We start from the raw sequence: 19551 nt of genomic DNA on the forward strand, positions 1-19551 counted from the left end.
AGAATCACTAAGAATACAGAATATTTCTATACGTATTCCTGAAAGCAAAAGTTGGTTTTCTTTCTATGATTGGTTACATACAGTGGCCTTGGCTGTTCTGAAAATTTTTTTGGAACTGTTGTTCCTGAGAGAAAATACAAATAGAGGTATATGAAGTTAGAGGAATAAGCACATTGTTTAACGTGGAACAAAATTTAGTCGGACACTTTCAAAGAAGACGAAAAATGGGGTGGGTGTGGAAACATTATGTTCATCTATGGACAATGGAATGGAGTTAGAATTAACATCCCTTAATATTTACCTGTACTAATATGCACACTGAAATCCTGCTAGCTTCCCATCTACTTCATAAGAATCTTATGTTTCTTCCTTTTAGATATTCTTTGATATGGGTGTGAATAAACTCTTAGACATTGCTCATAGCTTGTATTTAGTTTAAATGCAATACTTTTCTTCTAGGTCTAAAGAAGGTCTGGGGTCTCTGAATACCTTACTCTTTTATTCTGTACCTCTGAATATCTTATTCTTTTGACTTGTCCAGATGATCAAACAGAAAATGTTACCTCACATAACAACTACATGCAAGGATACTGTGTAGTAAGAATCACATCTTCTCAGTTCATGTCATTTTTCCTGAAAATCTTGTGTCTTGCTCTCTGGATGGTACACTGCTTAAATACTTTTACTCTGATTTGCCTGCTGCTGAATACCTCAAGTACTGTTTTTCACTGACTTTTGTAATTGTCCTTTTCTTTGTATAAAATCAATTGTAATGAGTAGAAAATATAATTGGATTTAGAGTTACCTACATTTCTGATTCCAATTTTAACAAACATAATTGTCCTCTTTTTTAGGAGATACAGTTATCTTTAAGGCTGGAATGGCAACAGTTATTATTGAAGCAAATGATGATCCTAATGGAATTTTCTCTTTGGAACCTTTAGAGAAGCCAGTTGAAGAAGGCAAAAGTAACATTTTTTGGTAAATAACTTTTAAAGAATATCTTTGCACTCTTTTGGAACTGGTGTATGTGGTACTTTATAAATAGCACTTTGATTAAATCAAATGCACAAGTGTGCATTGATAGAAGTGCACTATAGAAAAACAGTTTTACAAAATTTTGGATTAAATGATTTGTAATGTGTTGAAGACATCACCTGTAATACTATGGAGTACACAGTAAATATTAAAAAGTGCACAGAAGCTCATGTTAAAATGTAACTAAATAAGACTTCAGCATTGATGTTCTGTTATAATCTCAGGAACCTGTAGATACAGAAAAATCTGAATGATTGAGTACAATATAACCTAGGCTGACAGAAAAAGAAAAAAAAACAAACTCAGCAAATAGCTAAATAAGACTGTGTGGCACTAGGTGGCTTTTTGTACGCATCTTTGAAATTTGCAACTGCAAACTACTGTATTCTTTCTTTCTATTTTTCTATTTCTTTTTTTTCTTTTATCTGTTAATTACAGATTGAAATCTATACTAGAAGTCCGGATGTGACACTCTTCATTAGTCTGACCTTTGAAAGTATTTTCCTTTGTGCCACCATGATATATTGAAGAATGAGCAGGGTTAAAAATTGAATGCACTTGGCATCTCGCCTTGTAACATTCATTTCATAAATTTACTATGGGATTTTAATTGGATGAAAAAATGATTTTTCATTAAGAAATCTTGAGACAGGCTGTAAAGAGAAGTTAGGTCACAATAAACGTGATAGTGCAAATAGTTAGGGAAGAGGTTCTTCTTGCATTTAAAAAATCATCCTTTTTTGTTTATTTGTTTTAAAGCCTTGAAACAAATGCTTAAGGCTGTGAATTAGTTCTTTATGCTTGTGTTCATACATCTGAAAATTAATAGTCTCGAGAAAAGAGGATATTAAGTTCATTGTGTGTTTGTTGTTGTGCCATTCACTGTTTTGGGCTTTGTTGTTTTTTTGTGCTTTATAGTCTAATCTGCAGGATAATTTTTGTGGATTTGGTGGTGTTAAGAATAGTGTTTTGATGTAAACATGCTTATATACAGGTGCTTTATGGAATTATAGGATACCAAGATCTCCAACATCTGAGGAACCTGCTCAGTCATCATTAATAAAATATATTTACTAGGGATCTGTCTCTTCCATACTGTCACTACTTTGACAGTCGTGTAGCATATAAAAAAGTGGTCAAAGTAGCATGTAACCAAACCACCGAAAACACAGAGGTTTTAATGAGGTAATTGGAGTTAGTGCAGCAGTGTTACACAGCTGGGATAGAGCACCCTGGTTAACGCCACAAAAGAAAAACCTTTGGAAGCAGAAACAACATAAATGTGTTGCTGTGGCTGGACTAGTTTAGCTGAACTAATTCTTCAACCTGATATAATCTATTTGTAAGGCATTTTATGTCACCATGCAAACTGACAGAAGCAAACTTCCTGTATGTAAAGTGCACTCTTAATAAAGGCACTGTATGGGTCACTTTTTATTTCTAGTGCCTTTTTGAAATTATTGAAATTGTATTAGCAGATAGCTACCAAAAAAAAAAAAATCGTTTTCATTTACTACATTCTTAATCACAAATAACAGTAGATTTCTGAAAGCCGTAGAATGTAATTCTAATTTAATACAAGTGTAAGAAAAAGTTTAAGTAGGCTTGATGACTGGAAGGAGAAACGTTTGTGGTTAAATGCAGATAATTCTCTTTCCTGTCTAAGGGTGTCCAAGTATATTAATTTTTAATGTTAACTTTCTGAACTATTATGCATTCATATTTATTGTTATAAATTAGAATTACAAGACACAGTGATGTGTAGCTTCACAGTAGTATTCTGCATGGACCTGCGTATGCTACTTCTGTTTTCTAAAGTACATATTCTGGGAGTAGAATTGTACTGCAAAAGTGGTTGCCTTTAAAAGGAAGGCTTCATGGAACAATGTAGTATATTAGTATTTTACTTTATATTACATAGTATATTACTTCTTACTGTAAGGAAGATTACAGTAAAAGGAGTTTCCACATTTTCCTTATCTACTGAATTCTGATGCATGCCTGCCAGGACTCTCATTCTTTCTGTATCACTGAACAGGATTTTGAGACACAGAGGACACTTCGGCAATGTTTCTTTGACCTGGCAGTTGTTTGATAATAACTCTGCACTGAGGCCGGGAGAAGAATTCTATGAAACTTATGGGACTGTGTGCTTCATGGATGGTGAAAGATCGAAGGCAATAACACTACGTGCCATTTCAGATAGAATTCCTGAATTCAATGAATTTTACATTCTAAAGTTGGTGAATGCTTCAGGTATTGTCTTCCATACCACCATTTCCTTCATATCTGGTAGAAAAGAGTTATGTTTAATCAATCAAAAAGAAACCAGCACTGGAAAGAGCATTGATTTGAATCATGTCTTGATATCCTATGCTTTTCTGGTAAGGTTTTAGGTTTTATTTTTCATTTAATCTTGATTTCCACATATAGAGAGTTACTCAGTTCCCGAATTACTGTTTTTTTTACAAAAACACATTTTGGTGATCTGAACTTTAAAAGGGATGCCTCTTGGTTTTTGAAATTAAACTTCTTAAAGTTCAGAAGTTTCATTTCAAAAACCAAGAGATCTGAATTTCAGATACATAGATCTCCATGTTCAAAATATAAAACAAAGATACTAACAAGGAAATAACAAAGGTATTAAAGGTTATGTGTGTCTACCATAATAGAGGTTGCTTTTTTGTTTGTTTGTTTCCCTAGAGGAGGTAAAATACTTGTAGTTACCACTTCCCATGACTTAAATTACAACTTCAAATTGCTACTGGACACATTTCCTAATCTGGATTAATTCCACTTTAGTACTATTCATGGTCTTCTGTGCCCTGATGCAAGTGAAAATGTGTGTTGGCCTTTCCTGTAAGTGAAGTCCATATGGATGTACAAAAGATTTCCTGCTTATAACAGGTAGATCACTGTACACTTTGAACACGGAGATTCTCCATTCACAACATGATCTTCATATCATGAATTCTTACTGTGCAAAGATAGATGACTAACACCAGGACTGGGCAGCAGTTTTAATACACAACTGGTTATTGTTTCTGCAAGGTGTATGTACTTCTGTATCAGAGGCAACAGGCAAGATTTTGCCATTCTCTATTCCTGTAAGTCTTAGAGTAATTGACAAAAAACAAGAATTGAATTTGGCCCCCATGCTTATCAAACGAATCAAAGGTAACCTACCTCATTGGCTAATTAAGAAAAGATAGACCTTGTCATGTTTTACCTGAAAGACATCTGTGTGTTTTACAGCTGAAAAATAGCGTGTGGGTTTGTTTTCTACTGAAATTACATCAGCACAGTGTTTTAAGAATAATACAATTAAACTATGTAATTTTCAAGTTAGATATATATAAGTCCCAAGGATCTTAAAGGAGGATTTGAGTCTTTTTAGAAACTTGTTTTATTAAAAAAAAAAAAAGTACTTTGAAACTTTTTTCTGAGAGTGTTGTTTAATCATTAACTTTTACTCTAACTTCTATTACGTAGGTGGGTCTCCTGGTCCTGGTGGTCAGTTATCTGAAACCAGTCCTACTGTAACTGTCATGATCCCTTGCAATGATGACCCTTTCGGAGTGTTTGTTATAGATCCAGAGAGCCAGGAGAGAGAGATAGTGGAAGATACTCTTTCTGAAGATGACCTTTCCTATGTTACGGACTTCACCATCTGGAGACAGCAAGGCACCTTTGGTGTTGTTCGACTAGGTTGGGAAATACTGTCTAGTACCTTCCAAGCTGGACTGCCATCAGTGGTAGATTTCTTGTTGCTTGGATCATTCCCAAGCTCAGTACAATCACAGCCCCACATGAGGCGCCATCACAGTGGAACAGATGCTCTGTATTTCAGTGGAAAAGAGGATGCATTTGGCATTATCGGTGCTGAATACCCATACAATGGAAATAATGCAGTAACCAATTTTACATTTTCAGCTTGGTTAATTCCTAATGTCAGTACAGATGGCTATATAGTTGAAAAGGATAACGATAATGGGACTTTATATTATGGTGTGAAAATTCAGACAAATGATTCTCATGTTTCTGTAGTGCTTCATTATACAGCATTAGGGTCCAATATGACATACATGGCTAAAACATCAGTCATGAAATACCTGGATGAGAATACTTGGCTTCACCTTCTGATTACTCTGGATGAAAGTATAATTGAATTTTACATTGATGGAATTCTAGTGCTGGGAGGAATGAAGAGTCTAAAAGGTGAAGCGGTTCTTGATGGTGAGCCTTCGCTATTTTTCTCCATATACAAAGCTCTGAAATGCATAGTCTAGCCACTTCAAAGGTGGAAGCAATACACTGAAATGATTATATCTGTTAAGTTAATTGAAAGGAATGGATAAGAATTCTTTGAGGATTTTCAGAAAGCCTATGGAAATTATGTGTGAATGTTCTAAAAAATTAAAACTGCTGCGATGTTGAGTGAGAATAGAGAACTATTAATTGTATGGTGTACTATTTTATTTCTGCTTTAAAAATTCCAGGATGAAGTTTAAGAAATCAAATTTGCCATTTGTAAAAAGAATAGTACTTCTGCAATTAGTAGTTTCCATCACACTTGCAGTACTGTAGCTGAGCTGAGAAAGGTTTTTTTTTTTTTTTTTCCCCTCAGTTTCTAGAACAAATATATGTGAAATGCGATAATGCTTTTATTGCTAGAAGGATATGTCTGTGCTGTAAATTTTCTTTATTAGTGGAGATGGCATATGTTTGGGGATAATACAATAGTAAGGCAAGTATGTCATCTCTCTCCATTGAATGTTGGGTAATACACAGTGGTGTGCATAGCAGCCCAGTTTTTCTCAGCATCCTCCGCTTTGTACCCTGGGACTTTTATCAGTTCCTGTGGTTGCTCATCTCTAGAACTGCCACTCAGTGTCATATGTCTGACAATACTCTGAAGAGCACAGCTTTTTTGTTTGTTTGTTTTCTTTCGTTTTCTGAAAACGTAACTGAAAACAGCTGATGTGTGTGTTTTAGCACAAGAAAATAGCATAGCATGGCACAGAATAGGATAGAGTAGGAATGAATATGAGGCAGCTGTGATCCTATAATTTGGAGACAGAGAAATATAAATGCTGTTGTAAAAAGTTTGGAATTTGCATGGAATTACAGTGCGGTAGATGAAATGGATGTCCAGAAGGGTTAATGCAGTAATCATGAGTATCATCAGAATGGATCAGCTACCCTAGCAGAGGGAGACAAAGTAGGATTTGTTCAGCAAAACAAAGGCTAAAAGGGGTTGCAGTTCTGCTCTGAAAATCTATGGAGGAAAGAGGGAGCCTCAAGTCTCTAAGACTTAAAAAAATGAGGGATGATGATAATGTGCTGCTAGAACTAATAGGATGAAAAACTTGGACAGCATAGGATGGAATTGTTTGGCCTGTGAGGACTTACCTGTAACATTGAGATGAGGCTCAAGGAACCTCCTGATTTTGGATCTCAAGATCAATATGATTCCTCATCCAGGGACAATGAACAGTTTACCATCGGTTTTTAAGAAAAACAGGTATTCAGTTGCTGCCTATTTCATACAAATACAATAACATGAGAAAAAATTATCATTTCCTTCTCAGGTCCAGGAATAGTAAGAATTGGAGCAGGAATCAACGGCAGCAGTAGGTACACAGGGTTAATGCAGGATGTAAGGCTTTACGAGCGTAAGTTGACACGAGCAGAGATCTATGAACTTCATGCAACTCCTGCAAAAAGTGATGTCCACCCTGTCTCTGGGTATTTGGAGTATCGGCAAGGAGAGACCAATAAATCATTCATCGTGTCTGCAAAGGATGACAAAGAGGAAGAAGGAGAAGAATTATTCATACTAAAGCTCATTTCTGTGCGTGGTGGAGCTCGAATTTCACAAGAAAACACCACAGCAAGATTAAGAATACAGAAAAGTGATAATGCTAATGGTTTATTTGGCTTCACTGGAGCATGTATCCCTGAGGTAAGGTGGTCATAATGGAAATTGTAGGTGACATTTCAGGCACAGAAAGCTAAATGGCAGGACCAAGTGACCTGAACAAAGCCTTGATTTTGCAGTGTTTGCTTTTTTGGTTAAGCAAAGTTTTCCTAGGATTTGGAGATGCATATGTTCTGTTAATACAACCTCAGTTCCACTGGGATTTACTATATAATTTTAAAAAACTAAAGAAAAAAATGGTTTTGTTATGAAAATTTAGTTTACTATATAAACTGAAGACTAAGGCTTAATTTTTTTTCTAGAAGAATATTTTACCTTCATTTCTGTTACATTTGAGTTACCAGTTAAAATGTAAGATTTAATTCTCGTTTTTTTTTTTGAGAATGGATTATTGCAAACATTTTTATTTTAGTTTTCTGTGTCACATGATGTGTTTGAGATAATTTTACTAGAGATCATGCAATGACAAAGTGTTATGGATTTTTCCACCTTCATTTGCTGTCATAAGCTAAGTTATAATTTGCATATGTTTGATGTCAGTTGGTTGATTTAGTAGTGTTGTTTTTTGTTGTTTTAGTTTTAACATGAAATCTTTTTTCAGTGGTATCCATTCTATATGCAGAGTGTAAACTTGCTACTTTTTGAGGAGGCTTGAAATAAACATAAATCATTCTTTACTTCTTTAATCAATTATAAGGGGGAATAACATGATAGCTATCTCTATTGGTATTTGATTATTTTGTGGAAAAAAAAAATCCAATATAGTTTTCATTTGGGAACTCTTACGAGCTTTAATTACATTATTTTTTAATCAAAGTGCTTATGATGTTTTTAAAATAACTATCTTGCCTGAGTGATACTAGTTTTCAGTTTGGTTCAGTTTGCTTTTTATGTGCTTACCATATGCTATGATAATAGATTCCTTCAGGTTCAAGTACCTCTGATACACTGTAATGCCACAGATCATCAGCCAACCATGAAGAAAAAAAAAATTTATATGGCACGTTAATTGGTTTGCACCTATCTTATGTCCATTTCACCAGGAAAGTATTAGAGCTCTTAGCGGTGATGCAGGAACACAGCATTTTTTTACCAGTAGTTTAACTGTGCATATCTGTCTACTAGGCAGCTGAAGTTACACACAGTATCTATGCTTTCTTACAAAGCAGCCCTGAAATTTATCTAATGCATAAGATAGCTTTAACCTTTCCAGTAACTTTCAGATAAAATTATTTTCTATGTTAATTTTATGAACATTATTTTCTAAAATAGAAGGTCAGTAAAAAAAAAGCTTCATTCCAGAGATGTGAAGTTGTCGCTGCAGAAGTCATGTTATCTGTGAAGATACAGAATTGTAAGGAGGACATTAGAAGAGAAAAATCTGTTTTTCTGAATGAGGATGGTATAGTTTATTTCTATCCATAGTGTGTCTGGTTAGAGAAAGTGCTGATCCAAATCTTTCTTAAAATTATTGCTAAGGAAAATTACAATATTGACGTTATTATAAAGCAATAGTTTCATTTGCTTTTGACAGGTACATTTCAAGCATATTGATTCTGTCTCTGACACATATTAGGAAAGGGGTTGTGTCCAGGACAAACTGCAGTGTATTGTTATTTGTTACCTTAATAGTCCTCAGGGAGGCATCAGACTGTTGCAAATTCCACTGGGATTGTTCTGATTGGCATCAAGGTCAGTTTCAGCTTCCTAACACTCCAAAAGAGCTGAAAGTAACATGACAGCAATTTTTTACTTGAACATTTGTCTGGCATTAAATATTTTCATGTTATTTAATGAAATTGCCTTGATCTACTTTGACAGTAATAAACGTTCCAAATTTTTGCTTTCTTCCAGACTGCTGATGAAGGTTCCACTATATCCTGTGTTGTGGAGCGTACAAGGGGAGCCCTAGACTATGTGTATATAAAGTACATTATCTCACAGGTTGATTCCACTGGCATTAATTACTCTGTTACCGATTTTTCTAATAGCAGTGGCACTATCACATTCCTTCCTTGGCAGAGATCAGAGGTAAACCCTACCTTCCTATTAACTATTCATCCTGTTCTTTACAAACCTCCTGGAAAATACCTTCTGAGGGTGCTTGGCTGGTTTGCATACTAGAGTGTTTACTTCACATGGCTTTTGTTATTATTATTTTTTATTTTATTTTGTTATTTTTTTGTTATATATATTTTTTCTTTTTTTTTCCATCCCTAACAACAAGAAAGTGTTATTTGTAGCTCTGTGTATACGTCAGTTCAAAAGTCACCATGTGTGCATGTACATATTAGATATATGTACATATACATAGAAAATATTAACTGTATTTATGTGTACGTGTACATATACTTTAAAAAGTGTAGATAGTCCATGTACTTTCTAAATTGGAAAATGATCAGGTTTGATCTGAGTGTTGTAACTCAAATTTATGTCCGCAACAATTAAATAGACAATAGTAAGATTCATTGCTGTTCTTGCACTCAAGGCTGTCCAGGTTCTGTCTCCTTTTAAATTCAAAATCAGAAACAGGAGATTAAAGGTGTTCTTGTAACAATAGCTGTTTTGAGTCTCCCTTAAATGATTACTGTCTGCTTCAATCTATTCCTCTGCATAAAGTGTGCGAGCACCTGGAACATAAGGAAATTACTCAATATTCTGGCCTTAGAGACACCTGAAATTGGTAATCAGAATTGCATGTCTGAGCTGGGGGAGAGAAAGAGAACTGATGCATAAGGGAAGCTTTAGCTGCTTCTGAGAAAGCTTTCTAAAAGTCTTACGAAATTCCTTATCTGAATTAGTTTAAAAAAAAAAATAAAAAGAAATACCAGGATAACTGAAGAGTAGGAATTCAAAGCTACAGAGGCCCACAATTAAAAAATTATGTGGGCAGATTGGAGGTCCAAAGGAGGTCCAGAAAGATGATCAAAGAGCTGGAGAACCTGTCCTCTAAGGAAAGACTCAAGGGGTTAGATCTTTTCACCCTTTAGAAGAGAAGGAGACTTTGATCCCATTATTACAGTACCTAGAGGGCAGCTCCAGAGTTGACAGAGGCTCTGTCTTCTCAAGGAACCACAGGAGAAGACAGAGGGCAAAGAGTACAAAGATAGACTGGGAGAGGTTTTGTCGTGAAATTTTTTACAACTACTGGAACAACTTCCTTAGGGACAGGGTCGGGTTGTCCCAACCTCAGCATCTGGGCCAGGGCAATCCCAAGCGCAAACACAGGCTGGGCAGAGAAAGCATTGAGAACAGCCCTGGGGGGAAGAAGGACCTGGCAGTGGTGGTTGATGAGAAGCTCGACATGAGCCAGCAATGTGTGCTTGCAGCCCTGAAAGCCATCCGTACCCTGGGCTGCACCAACAGCAGCGTGGGCAGCAGGGCGATGGAGGGGATTAGATACAAGGAGGAAATTCTTTCCTCAGAGGGTGGTGAGGCCCAGGCTGCCCAGAGGAGCTGTGGCTGCCCCATCCCTGGCAGTGCCCAAGGCCAGGCTGGATGGGGCTGGGGGCAGCCTGGGCTGGTGGGAGGTGTCCCTGCCCATGGCAGGGGGTGGCACTGGGTGGGCTTTAAGGGCCCTTCCATCCCAAACCAATCTATGGTTCTATGGTAGAATTCCCATCACCAGGGGTGCTTAAGATGCAATTGAACACGGTGCTGGATTATTTCATCTATTTTTTTTTCCATGAAACATTGAACTTGATCTTTTGATGTCCCTTCCAACGTGGGCTGTCCTATGATTAAGATTCTGTGGTAATAGAGATAAACAGTGTGTGCTAGGAATAGAAATAAAAATAATCTGTTTCAATGAATTCAATCCTGACGTACAGCACAGAATTATTAAATTTATTTGAAGAAGTGGCGCGGGACCACAGTACTGTAGAAATAACATACACTTTCTATTATTGTTTGTATAATAAGGATGAATTGTGAGTAGAAAATACCATCCTCAGTTTCACTTATATCAGGCAGCAGAAGTCAGGGTGGACTGAAATTCACTGAAGTCATTTGCAGGGATCCCAGTGACTTCACTAGAACTGTGAATCTGGATAATGTAATGACTGGCAAAAGAGCATGGTATCTGAAAATAGTTTGTTCATGTTAAAATAGTTTGTTCATTCAGCTTTATTTCTCTGTGAAATGATATTACTGCATTTCATACAATCATATATAGCAGAAATTTCCAAAGCTCTTCTAGCATGGCAGCACAGACGAGGCCCACATTACTCTATCTAGTGGCAGAAAATGGCTGATGTAGGCACTTGCTCCACAGCTTACTGGTCCAATTTACTGCATACATACAGAGGAGCTAATATGCGTGGCTCTAAGAAACAGGCTGGTAGCAAGCTGCTCTTCAGGTGGGATATCCTAAGGGACTTTCAACTGACATTTGTAATCTACTCATTACCATGCCTCTGAATATGATCAGCTACTTAAATGTTTTCTTCTATATGTTTGTCCAACCATATCACAACATAAAGAAAGATGGAATTTTCTGAAGTGAATATGTTAGCGTGTTTAGAGCAAGGTTATGTTAATAAATCGTATGATCTGCAATTCAAAGTGTCAGGTGGTATAATAAGCTCAATTTATTTGCTCTCTAAATTGGATTAATCACTGTAATGTCTCTTCATAAGCATAATTTCTAAAAGATTTTAAAATTTATCAGATATTTCGTGCTCAATACATGGAAATTAAACTCTGCTTTTGTGAAGATATACAAAACCAACCAAACAAGTATTTATTATCACTTATTTATGTAGTTTGAAACAATTCAGAAAATATGCCTTCCATTTCCAGTAGCTTGGAAGCATTGTTTTTGGAAAGCATATTCTAGACATAAAATGTTATCTTAGAAATTAGTTGAAATTATGTGGAGAGCAAAAATATTGTCCTTTACTTTCAGAACTATACAGCAGATGCAGCTGACTGACTAATCAAAGAATGTTGCATGGTTTGATTTCTCCATGATTTGGTCCTTCTCTAGGTGTTAAATTTGCATGTTATTGATGATGACATTCCGGAGCTAAATGAATATTTCCGTGTGACATTAGTCTCTGCAGTGTCTGGAGACGGGAAACTAGGTTCAACTCCTACCAGTGGAGCAAGTATAGATCCAGAAAAGGAAACTACTGATATCAGCATCAAAGCCAGTGACCACCCATATGGTAACAATGATGGGAATTATACAGCTTTATTTCAGATTATTGCGTAGTTCTTTCTAGTTAGATGAAAACTTTGCTTGGTTGTAATAGTTGAGGAAGCAATCTCATATATTCCACTTTATCTAACTTGAATTAATTCATTGTTTATATACATGAATGAATGCAGAGTTAGTTTTCTTTGATAATTTTACAAAAAGGCCTCAAATCTTCCCTGACCAAACAAGCAATGATTCCCTTGTGAGGGCAAATAAAGGCTCTGCATGTAGTTGATCCCGTCCAGGTTTTTTGTCAAATGAGAATTCCTGACAATGAGAGTCATTTCTCCATATTTCTTGTACCAGTAAATATGCAAAACCGTGTCCCGTGAGGCTCTTTTGGGAAGAGAAGGTTTTATTATTGTGCTGTGCTTTTTATCAAGACTGACAGGAATATCAGTGAGAGAGGGTAAGGCACACAGCACATCTCTGGAAATAGTGTGATTGAGGCTTAAGGGTATACTGGTATATGTGGTTTTTAATTTCAGAACCATCACAAGATACATTATCAATCACTTTATTTAAATTGTTTATCATCTTTAAAATTTGTTATGGAAAGCCATGTAAGTAGTAATTCTTGTCTTCCAGGTCTGCTCCAGTTCTCTGTGGGGCCACCTCCTCAGCCAGGTGATAAAATGATTCTTCCAGCCTCTTCTGTGCCCTATATTACTATTAAAGAAGAAGTTGGACACGTCAGATTACTGGTAGTTCGTGCACAAGGCCTTCTTGGAACAGTTCTGGTGGAATACAGAACAGTGCCAGTCACAGCTTTCAGTCCCAAAGATTATCAGGTATGGCAATTGCCAAGGTGGTATAATTGTTTTGGAATTAATTAGAGTTACTTATCGTGGAGATAGCCTTCAGTTTTACTACTCTAGCCCAGCTATGATTCTTTCACAAAAAGACTACTTTACAAGGTGATGTGGCAAATGGATATGTAATATTCACTTAAAAATATACATCGTTATGTGACTTCTCCATTCTTTTCTCTGCAGTAAGTTGCATTGTCTAGGAAAAGCCTCTGGTTTTGAACTTTTTTTTTTTTTTTCTTAACAGAGTTTTCAGTGTAGCAATATGTGAGTTTTGCTGTTGTTACAGACTATATTATTCAAGTGCATGTACAGGTTAACATTATGCTTGTACATACTGGGATTTGTATATGCCTAGCAAAATAACCTGCATGTATCTGCATTTGCTTGTCCAACTGATAATTTGTACAGAAAAATAAGAAAAATATACATGAATGCAGATGCTCACCAGTATGTCAATTTAGAATTCTTCTTCTTTTTTTTTTTTTTTGTAAAACAGATTCATCAGATTTTTTTTAAAGCTTAAGTGAGGAAAAGTAGATGTTTTGAAAAAGACAAAATGAAGGTTCTGTTTCTTTTTTTCATATGGATGAAAACATTAGACTTGAACAAAAATATGAAGAGCTCTTATATTGCAGGCTGTTGTGGGTACACTGGAATTTCAGACAGGAGAAAGATACAAGTATATTACTGTTAACATCACTGATAATACTATTCCTGAATTAGAAAAAACATTTAAAGTGGAGCTGTTGAACCCAGAGGGAGGAGGTAAGGCACATATATCAGTCCCTTAGTTGTATTTTCATGACCTCTACTGATTCATAAAAATCTTGTCTTTCTTAGCATTATTTTCTATGTTATTTCTGAAAACAAACAAAAAGCACCTCTACATCCCCCCCCCATACAGCTGTCTTTTTTCTTAGGGAAGAACTGTTCCTCAGTTCTTTTCTTAATCCTTGGTGGAAACAACCAGATCCCATAGCAAGTATATTATTACCATGTATTAGGGAAAGTGTATTACTGCCATCTGTTAGGTCATCTAAAGGCAATTGCCGCTTTTCACTTTGTATAACTTCATGGTTGGGAATGAGAACTAAAATAATGCAAAAATATATTAGCAATACGTTGCATTTCAAAAATATGGAATATATATAAAATATGTAAGGCTAAACAGTCAAAGTGTTGTGTTTTGTTTTTTTTTGTTTTGTTTTGTTTTGTTTGTTTTTTCTTCCACATGAGTGAAATCAGAGGAACTGCAATACATAGGTTCAAATGGATTATAGCAGTAATAGGCTGTGGATGTTGAGGGCCATAGGGAGTTTGCTGAGCTGTAGCTGCAGAGGTAGCTCGTAGATAACTGTCTGTAAGAACAAGACAAACACTTGAAAGAATTATTGGTTTGAAGGGCTAGTCTGAAGGGACAGCAAAGCATAGTGGTGCTGCCACATAAACCCCTGAATACCTTACAGATTTTTTTTTCCATTTGAGAAAAATTTTAAGGGAGATTGTAAAGCTTGTTAGAGGGAAAAGTAATTAGAAACACCGACAGCCATAAATTGATTTTTTTTAAAAACTGATGTTATTTTTTAAACAATTCAGAAATTGCAAGTGTGGTCCCTTCTGGGAAGATGTATCATATCTCCTTGAATTAATCCAGCTCTCTGCTAGGATTGTATGGGTCTATGGTGCAACATGGTCTCAGTGATTTTTTTGATAAAGTCTTGAGACTTTTCACGTATTTTGTCTTTTTGGTTGAATAGTTGTTTTGTTAAAAGGAGTCAAACTTTTCTCTTTCAAATTGTTGTGACAGAAAATTTACAACTAACTTTAGTAATCCAGTAACTATATAGCCTTTTTAAAATGAGCCTTCTTTTTGGCCTTTCCAACACAAACACAAAGCTTATGAAGTCCCCATTAGTTAAGTTTTCTGCAGATTTTCCCAACATTTTCACTTTGTGAGAAAATATTAGAATAAGGGGCTTGAGGGACTTTATCCTCTCCCCCGCCTTTTTTTTTTTTTTTTTTCCAATTCAGATTCCTCCATGACAAGCCTCAGTTAGGAGTGAGAAAGGGGAAATACAAAATGGGGACACAAAGAGGGAAAGAGAGGAAAGACAAAACTATGTGTATGTGTTTTCTTTCATTCTGACCTCCCATTGCTATTTCCAATGTCATAAATTAAGTAAGAGGTGGCATATGTAAATCTTTTTCAGTCTTTATTAGAACTCCTGTACACGTTCAGAACCAAAGTTGATACCTTCCTAGAGTGCTTCCCTCTTTTTTTGCTGTTGTCCAGAATTGTTTAAATTTCTCTTTGCTTGCACTCTAATTTATAAATGTATATATGTGTATATATCTGTATGTCTGTCATCTTAAAGTTGCTGAGCTCTTTAGAAATGATGGCAGTGGTAGTGGTGATGGGAACATGGATTTCTTCCTTCCAACTGTCCATCAGCATGGTAAGCATTTTGGATTAATCTTTATTTCTTTATGCTAACTGTAATATCCCTCATAAACTACGCTACTGACACAGCTTATCATAATGTTATTTTGTTTGTGGTTTGAGATGCTTCATTCAGATATATCATAGAGTTCTGTCAAAACATTCTTTCCCATTTTAAAAAAGGCTTAATTTCAACAGCAGTCAATACTAACCGTAATACAGAAAATAACAGCTTCTCTATCTTCAAAGCTATATTTTTATAGAACACAATGTAGTTATTTCAGAAGTAGTTTGAAAAATTAGCTTTGTTTGACAACCGTAAAATTTTCTGGAGAGCAAAGAGGAGAGAAACTTTTTAAATTTAAGGTAATTTAAAAATTACCAGACTGTATGTTTTGATACTTTCTTTTGCCTCTTGCTTCATGCTTTGATCTCTGCATCTCAAAAATACTCTTAATAAAAAGTGGTGTTAGCTCTTTTTTTTCTAAAAGAATGCTTTGATTATTTTTCATTTTTGAAGTCTATTTTTGTCACAACATACAGAAAACAAAGATAATTTAATCTTGAGAAAATTAAAAACATACAATATGCAGAAATAAGATGAAAACAAAAGCACCTACTAAGAGGGAAACGCTGATGATGACGGATTTTGAATTAAACCCTAGAGACCTGAAAATATTGTGTTAGCACCCATTATCGAAATCAAATAATTTATTCCACAGTGACAGCCTGATTTTCTGTTTTATTTGTAAATACAAAGGAGTTCAGTTTGAACCTGAGAGTAAGTCTGTGGTTTAACCACTTTTTGGAACTTCCTGGGAAGTGTTGTTTCCTCTTCTGTGTTTCCAGAATTTTTTTAAAATGCCAGGCTCTTTCTCTTTCTAAGCAGCAAGTTATCTCACACAAGATGATCATTATAGTAGTAGAATTTCCTGGACTAGCTTTTTCTTTGTTCCAGCTTCAGTTAAAATAGTACCTGCTTTTGTCCTGTCTGCACTGCTTACACTGTGTTTTACCACACAACTCTCCCCTACTCTAAATTCTAGTTCATTTTCCTTAATTAGACAAGTAATTTTAATTTTGATCCTCTCTTAAAATATTTGCATTTTATATGTTGCTTTGGAGTGTTGTTCCATAGAAGGGCTGCCAGGACTGCATTATTGAAAGTGAGTTCCTTATTCATGTGGATAATTATTCCACATTTCAAAAGAAAAAAAAAAAAACAAAAAAACAACACACCACAAAATGCAAAACAGCAGAAATATTCCAGTTATGCTTTTCTGTGTGCTTTTTGTAACAAACTTCCTTAGCTGATTTCTTTTATTTAAGAAAAGATGGTATAAAAATATAACTCATTTTGGCACTTGCACTTACAGCCAGCTTGGGAATTGCATCCCACATCGTTGTGACTATTGAGGCTTCTGATGATGCTCATGGCGTCTTTGAATTCAGTACTGAGTCACTCTTGGTAAATGGAACTGAGCCTGAAGATGGAGATAGCAATATTATGTTGCAGGTTAGAAAGTTTTGGGTCTCATGTTGCTATGCAGTCCTCTTTTGTGTCTATTTTACAGAGCATTCTGCAATATTTTTATAATAGGTCTACAGCATTTTAACTTAACTTTATCATGTACATTTGTCTTGACATTTTATACTTCACTTTCTAAAGTGTATCTTTCAGCTTAAAACTAAAATGTTTTATATGTTTAAATTTACTTCTACTTGTTTACATTTGAGGTATGAATATTTTAAAGTAAGTGCTGATGACACAACAAATACAGCAAAGCTAAGATGATAAAGATTACACTGTTTTTAAAATTAGTTTATTTTTAACCCATCATGTCAATGACTTTGCACTGTATATAATGGAGGGGCTGGATTGTGTGCAGCTTGCAGTTGGCAATGATATGCTTAAGATCCTCCGGGTAAGGATTAAGGGACAAGGAAATAAGTTATAACAATAACATGAAGTTGTTGTGGGAGTCTGCTATAGACCACCCAGCCAGGATGACAACATTGCCAAATTATTCTATAATGAACTAAGGGATATCTCTAGGTCATCTGCCCTTGTCCCTGTGGGTGACTTCAACTTCCCAGATGTTAGCTGGGAATACCATACAGCCAATACAAACAGGTACGGGAAATTCCTGAGGCACGTTAACAATAACTTCTTGGTACAGTTACTCTGGGAGCTGACTAAGAAAGGTGCCCTCCAGATTTATTGCTTGTAAACAGTGAGGGTCTTGTGGGTGAAGTGGTGATTGGAGGCTGTCCTGCCCATAGTGACCATGAGATGGCTGAGTTTAAAATCTTTGGCAATAGGAGGAAAACTGCCAGCAAAAGTTCAACCCTAGCTATGGAGACAGCAGACTTCAGACTACTCAGTGAACTAGTTTGTGAGGTCCCCTTGGAACCTGCTTTTGAAGGTATTGGAGTCCATCAGTGCTGGTTAGTTAAGTAACACCTCTTAAGAGCACAGGAACAGGTGATTCCAAAGAATCAGAAGTTGAGCAAGCTGGGCAGAAGGCCAGCTTGGCTGAGCAGGGATCTTATTCTAGAATTTAGGTGAAAAAGGAAAATCTGTGGGCATTGGAAGCAAGGTCAGTTGAACAAGGACTACAGAGGTGATGTTCACTCAGAGTTGAAGCTGGCCAGTACTGTGGGGGACAACAAAAAGTGCTTTTTTTAAAGTATGGTAACAGCAAAAGGAGGAGCAGATAAAACACTGATCTATTACTTGTTGAGGCTGCTAACCTCACAAATAAGTACGCCAATAAAGCAGAGGTTAATGCCTTCTTTGCCTCTGTCTTTAACACCAATGATGGGCTCGGGGACACCCAGAGCTCTGAATTTCAGGACTGTGATGATGATAAACTCCCAGCCAACTCTGAACTTGTGCAGGATTTGCTGCTCCAGCTGGATGCATATAAGTCTATGGGGTCCAGTGGGATTAATCCCAAAATACAGAAAGAGCTAGCTGATGTCATTGCAAGACCTCTCTCAATAATTTTTCAATAGTCTTGGAATCTGGAGAGGTCACAGTTGACTGGAATCTGGCAAATGTTGCCCCAGTTTCCAAGAAAGGTAAGAAAGAAAACCCTGGTAGTTCCAGGCCTGTCAGTCTCACTTCAGTGCTTGGTAAAATTACAAAAAAGATTATCCAGGGAGTTACTGAAGAACATTTGAAAGACAGTGCAATCTTAAGACAACTGAATCATAGAATCTTAGAATCATAGAATATCCCGAGTTGGAAGAGACCCATACGGATCGAGTCCAACTCCTGGCACCACACAGGTCTACCCAAAATTTTAGACCATGATTGGTCATAGCCAACACAGGTTCACCAGGGGAAAGTCCTGCTTAGCTAACTTAATGTCCTTTTATGATGAAGTTACTTGTCTAGTTGACCAAGGGAAGCCAATAAATGTGATCTTTTCGGATTTCAGCAAATTTTTCAATACTGTCTCACTGTATCCTTCTGGACAAAATGTCAAGCATACAGCAATTGTACAATATGATGGGTGAACAATTGGCTTATGGGTCAGGCTCAAAGTGTTAAAGCAAACAGGGCTACATCAGGTTGGCAGCCAGTCACTAATGAGTTTCCACAGGGCTCCATTTTGGGACCAGTTCTCTTCAGTGATTTTATAGATGATCTGGATGCAGGACTCAAATGCAATACAAAGAAAATTTGCAGAGGATACTAAATTAGGAAGAGCTGTTGACTCCCTTAGGGGTGGAGAGGCCTTGCAGAAAAATCTTGACACACTAGAGGTCTAGGCAATCACCAATCACATGAAGTTAAACGAGGAAGTGCTGGATTCTGCACCTGGCAAGGGGCAACCCTGACTGTACAGACAGGCCTGGGGACAAGAGGCTGGAGAGCAGTCTCATGGAAAGGGATCTGGAGGTTTTGCTTGACAGCAAGAGAAATATGAACCAGCAGTGTGCCTTAGCAGCCAAAATGGTCAACTGTGTTCTGGAGTGTATAAGGCACAGCAATGCTGGATGGTCAAGGGAAGGGATTGTCCTGCTCTGCTCTGTGCTGGTGAAGCCTCACCTCGAGCACTGTGTGCAGTTTTGTGTGCTACAATATATGAAGGACATAAACTATTAGAGA

At 36.5% G+C, this 19551-nt stretch overlaps 1 protein-coding gene across 1 annotated transcript in view; it reads left to right on the forward strand.

The window, feature by feature from the left end:
• ADGRV1 (adhesion G protein-coupled receptor V1) overlaps window positions 1-19551 on the forward strand; it is a 293879-nt gene that overhangs the window by 45861 nt on the left and 228467 nt on the right. Inside the window, 10 exon segments of the mRNA XM_050716548.1 lie at window positions 855-981; window positions 3077-3294; window positions 4531-5274; window positions 6630-7003; window positions 8834-9010; window positions 11967-12147; window positions 12768-12970; window positions 13627-13756; window positions 15367-15447; window positions 16808-16947. Coding sequence (XP_050572505.1) covers window positions 855-981; window positions 3077-3294; window positions 4531-5274; window positions 6630-7003; window positions 8834-9010; window positions 11967-12147; window positions 12768-12970; window positions 13627-13756; window positions 15367-15447; window positions 16808-16947 — 2375 coding nt within the window.

This window comes from Cygnus atratus, chromosome Z (genome assembly GCF_013377495.2).
Source record: "Cygnus atratus isolate AKBS03 ecotype Queensland, Australia chromosome Z, CAtr_DNAZoo_HiC_assembly, whole genome shotgun sequence".
NCBI classification, from domain to species: domain Eukaryota; kingdom Metazoa; phylum Chordata; class Aves; order Anseriformes; family Anatidae; genus Cygnus; species Cygnus atratus.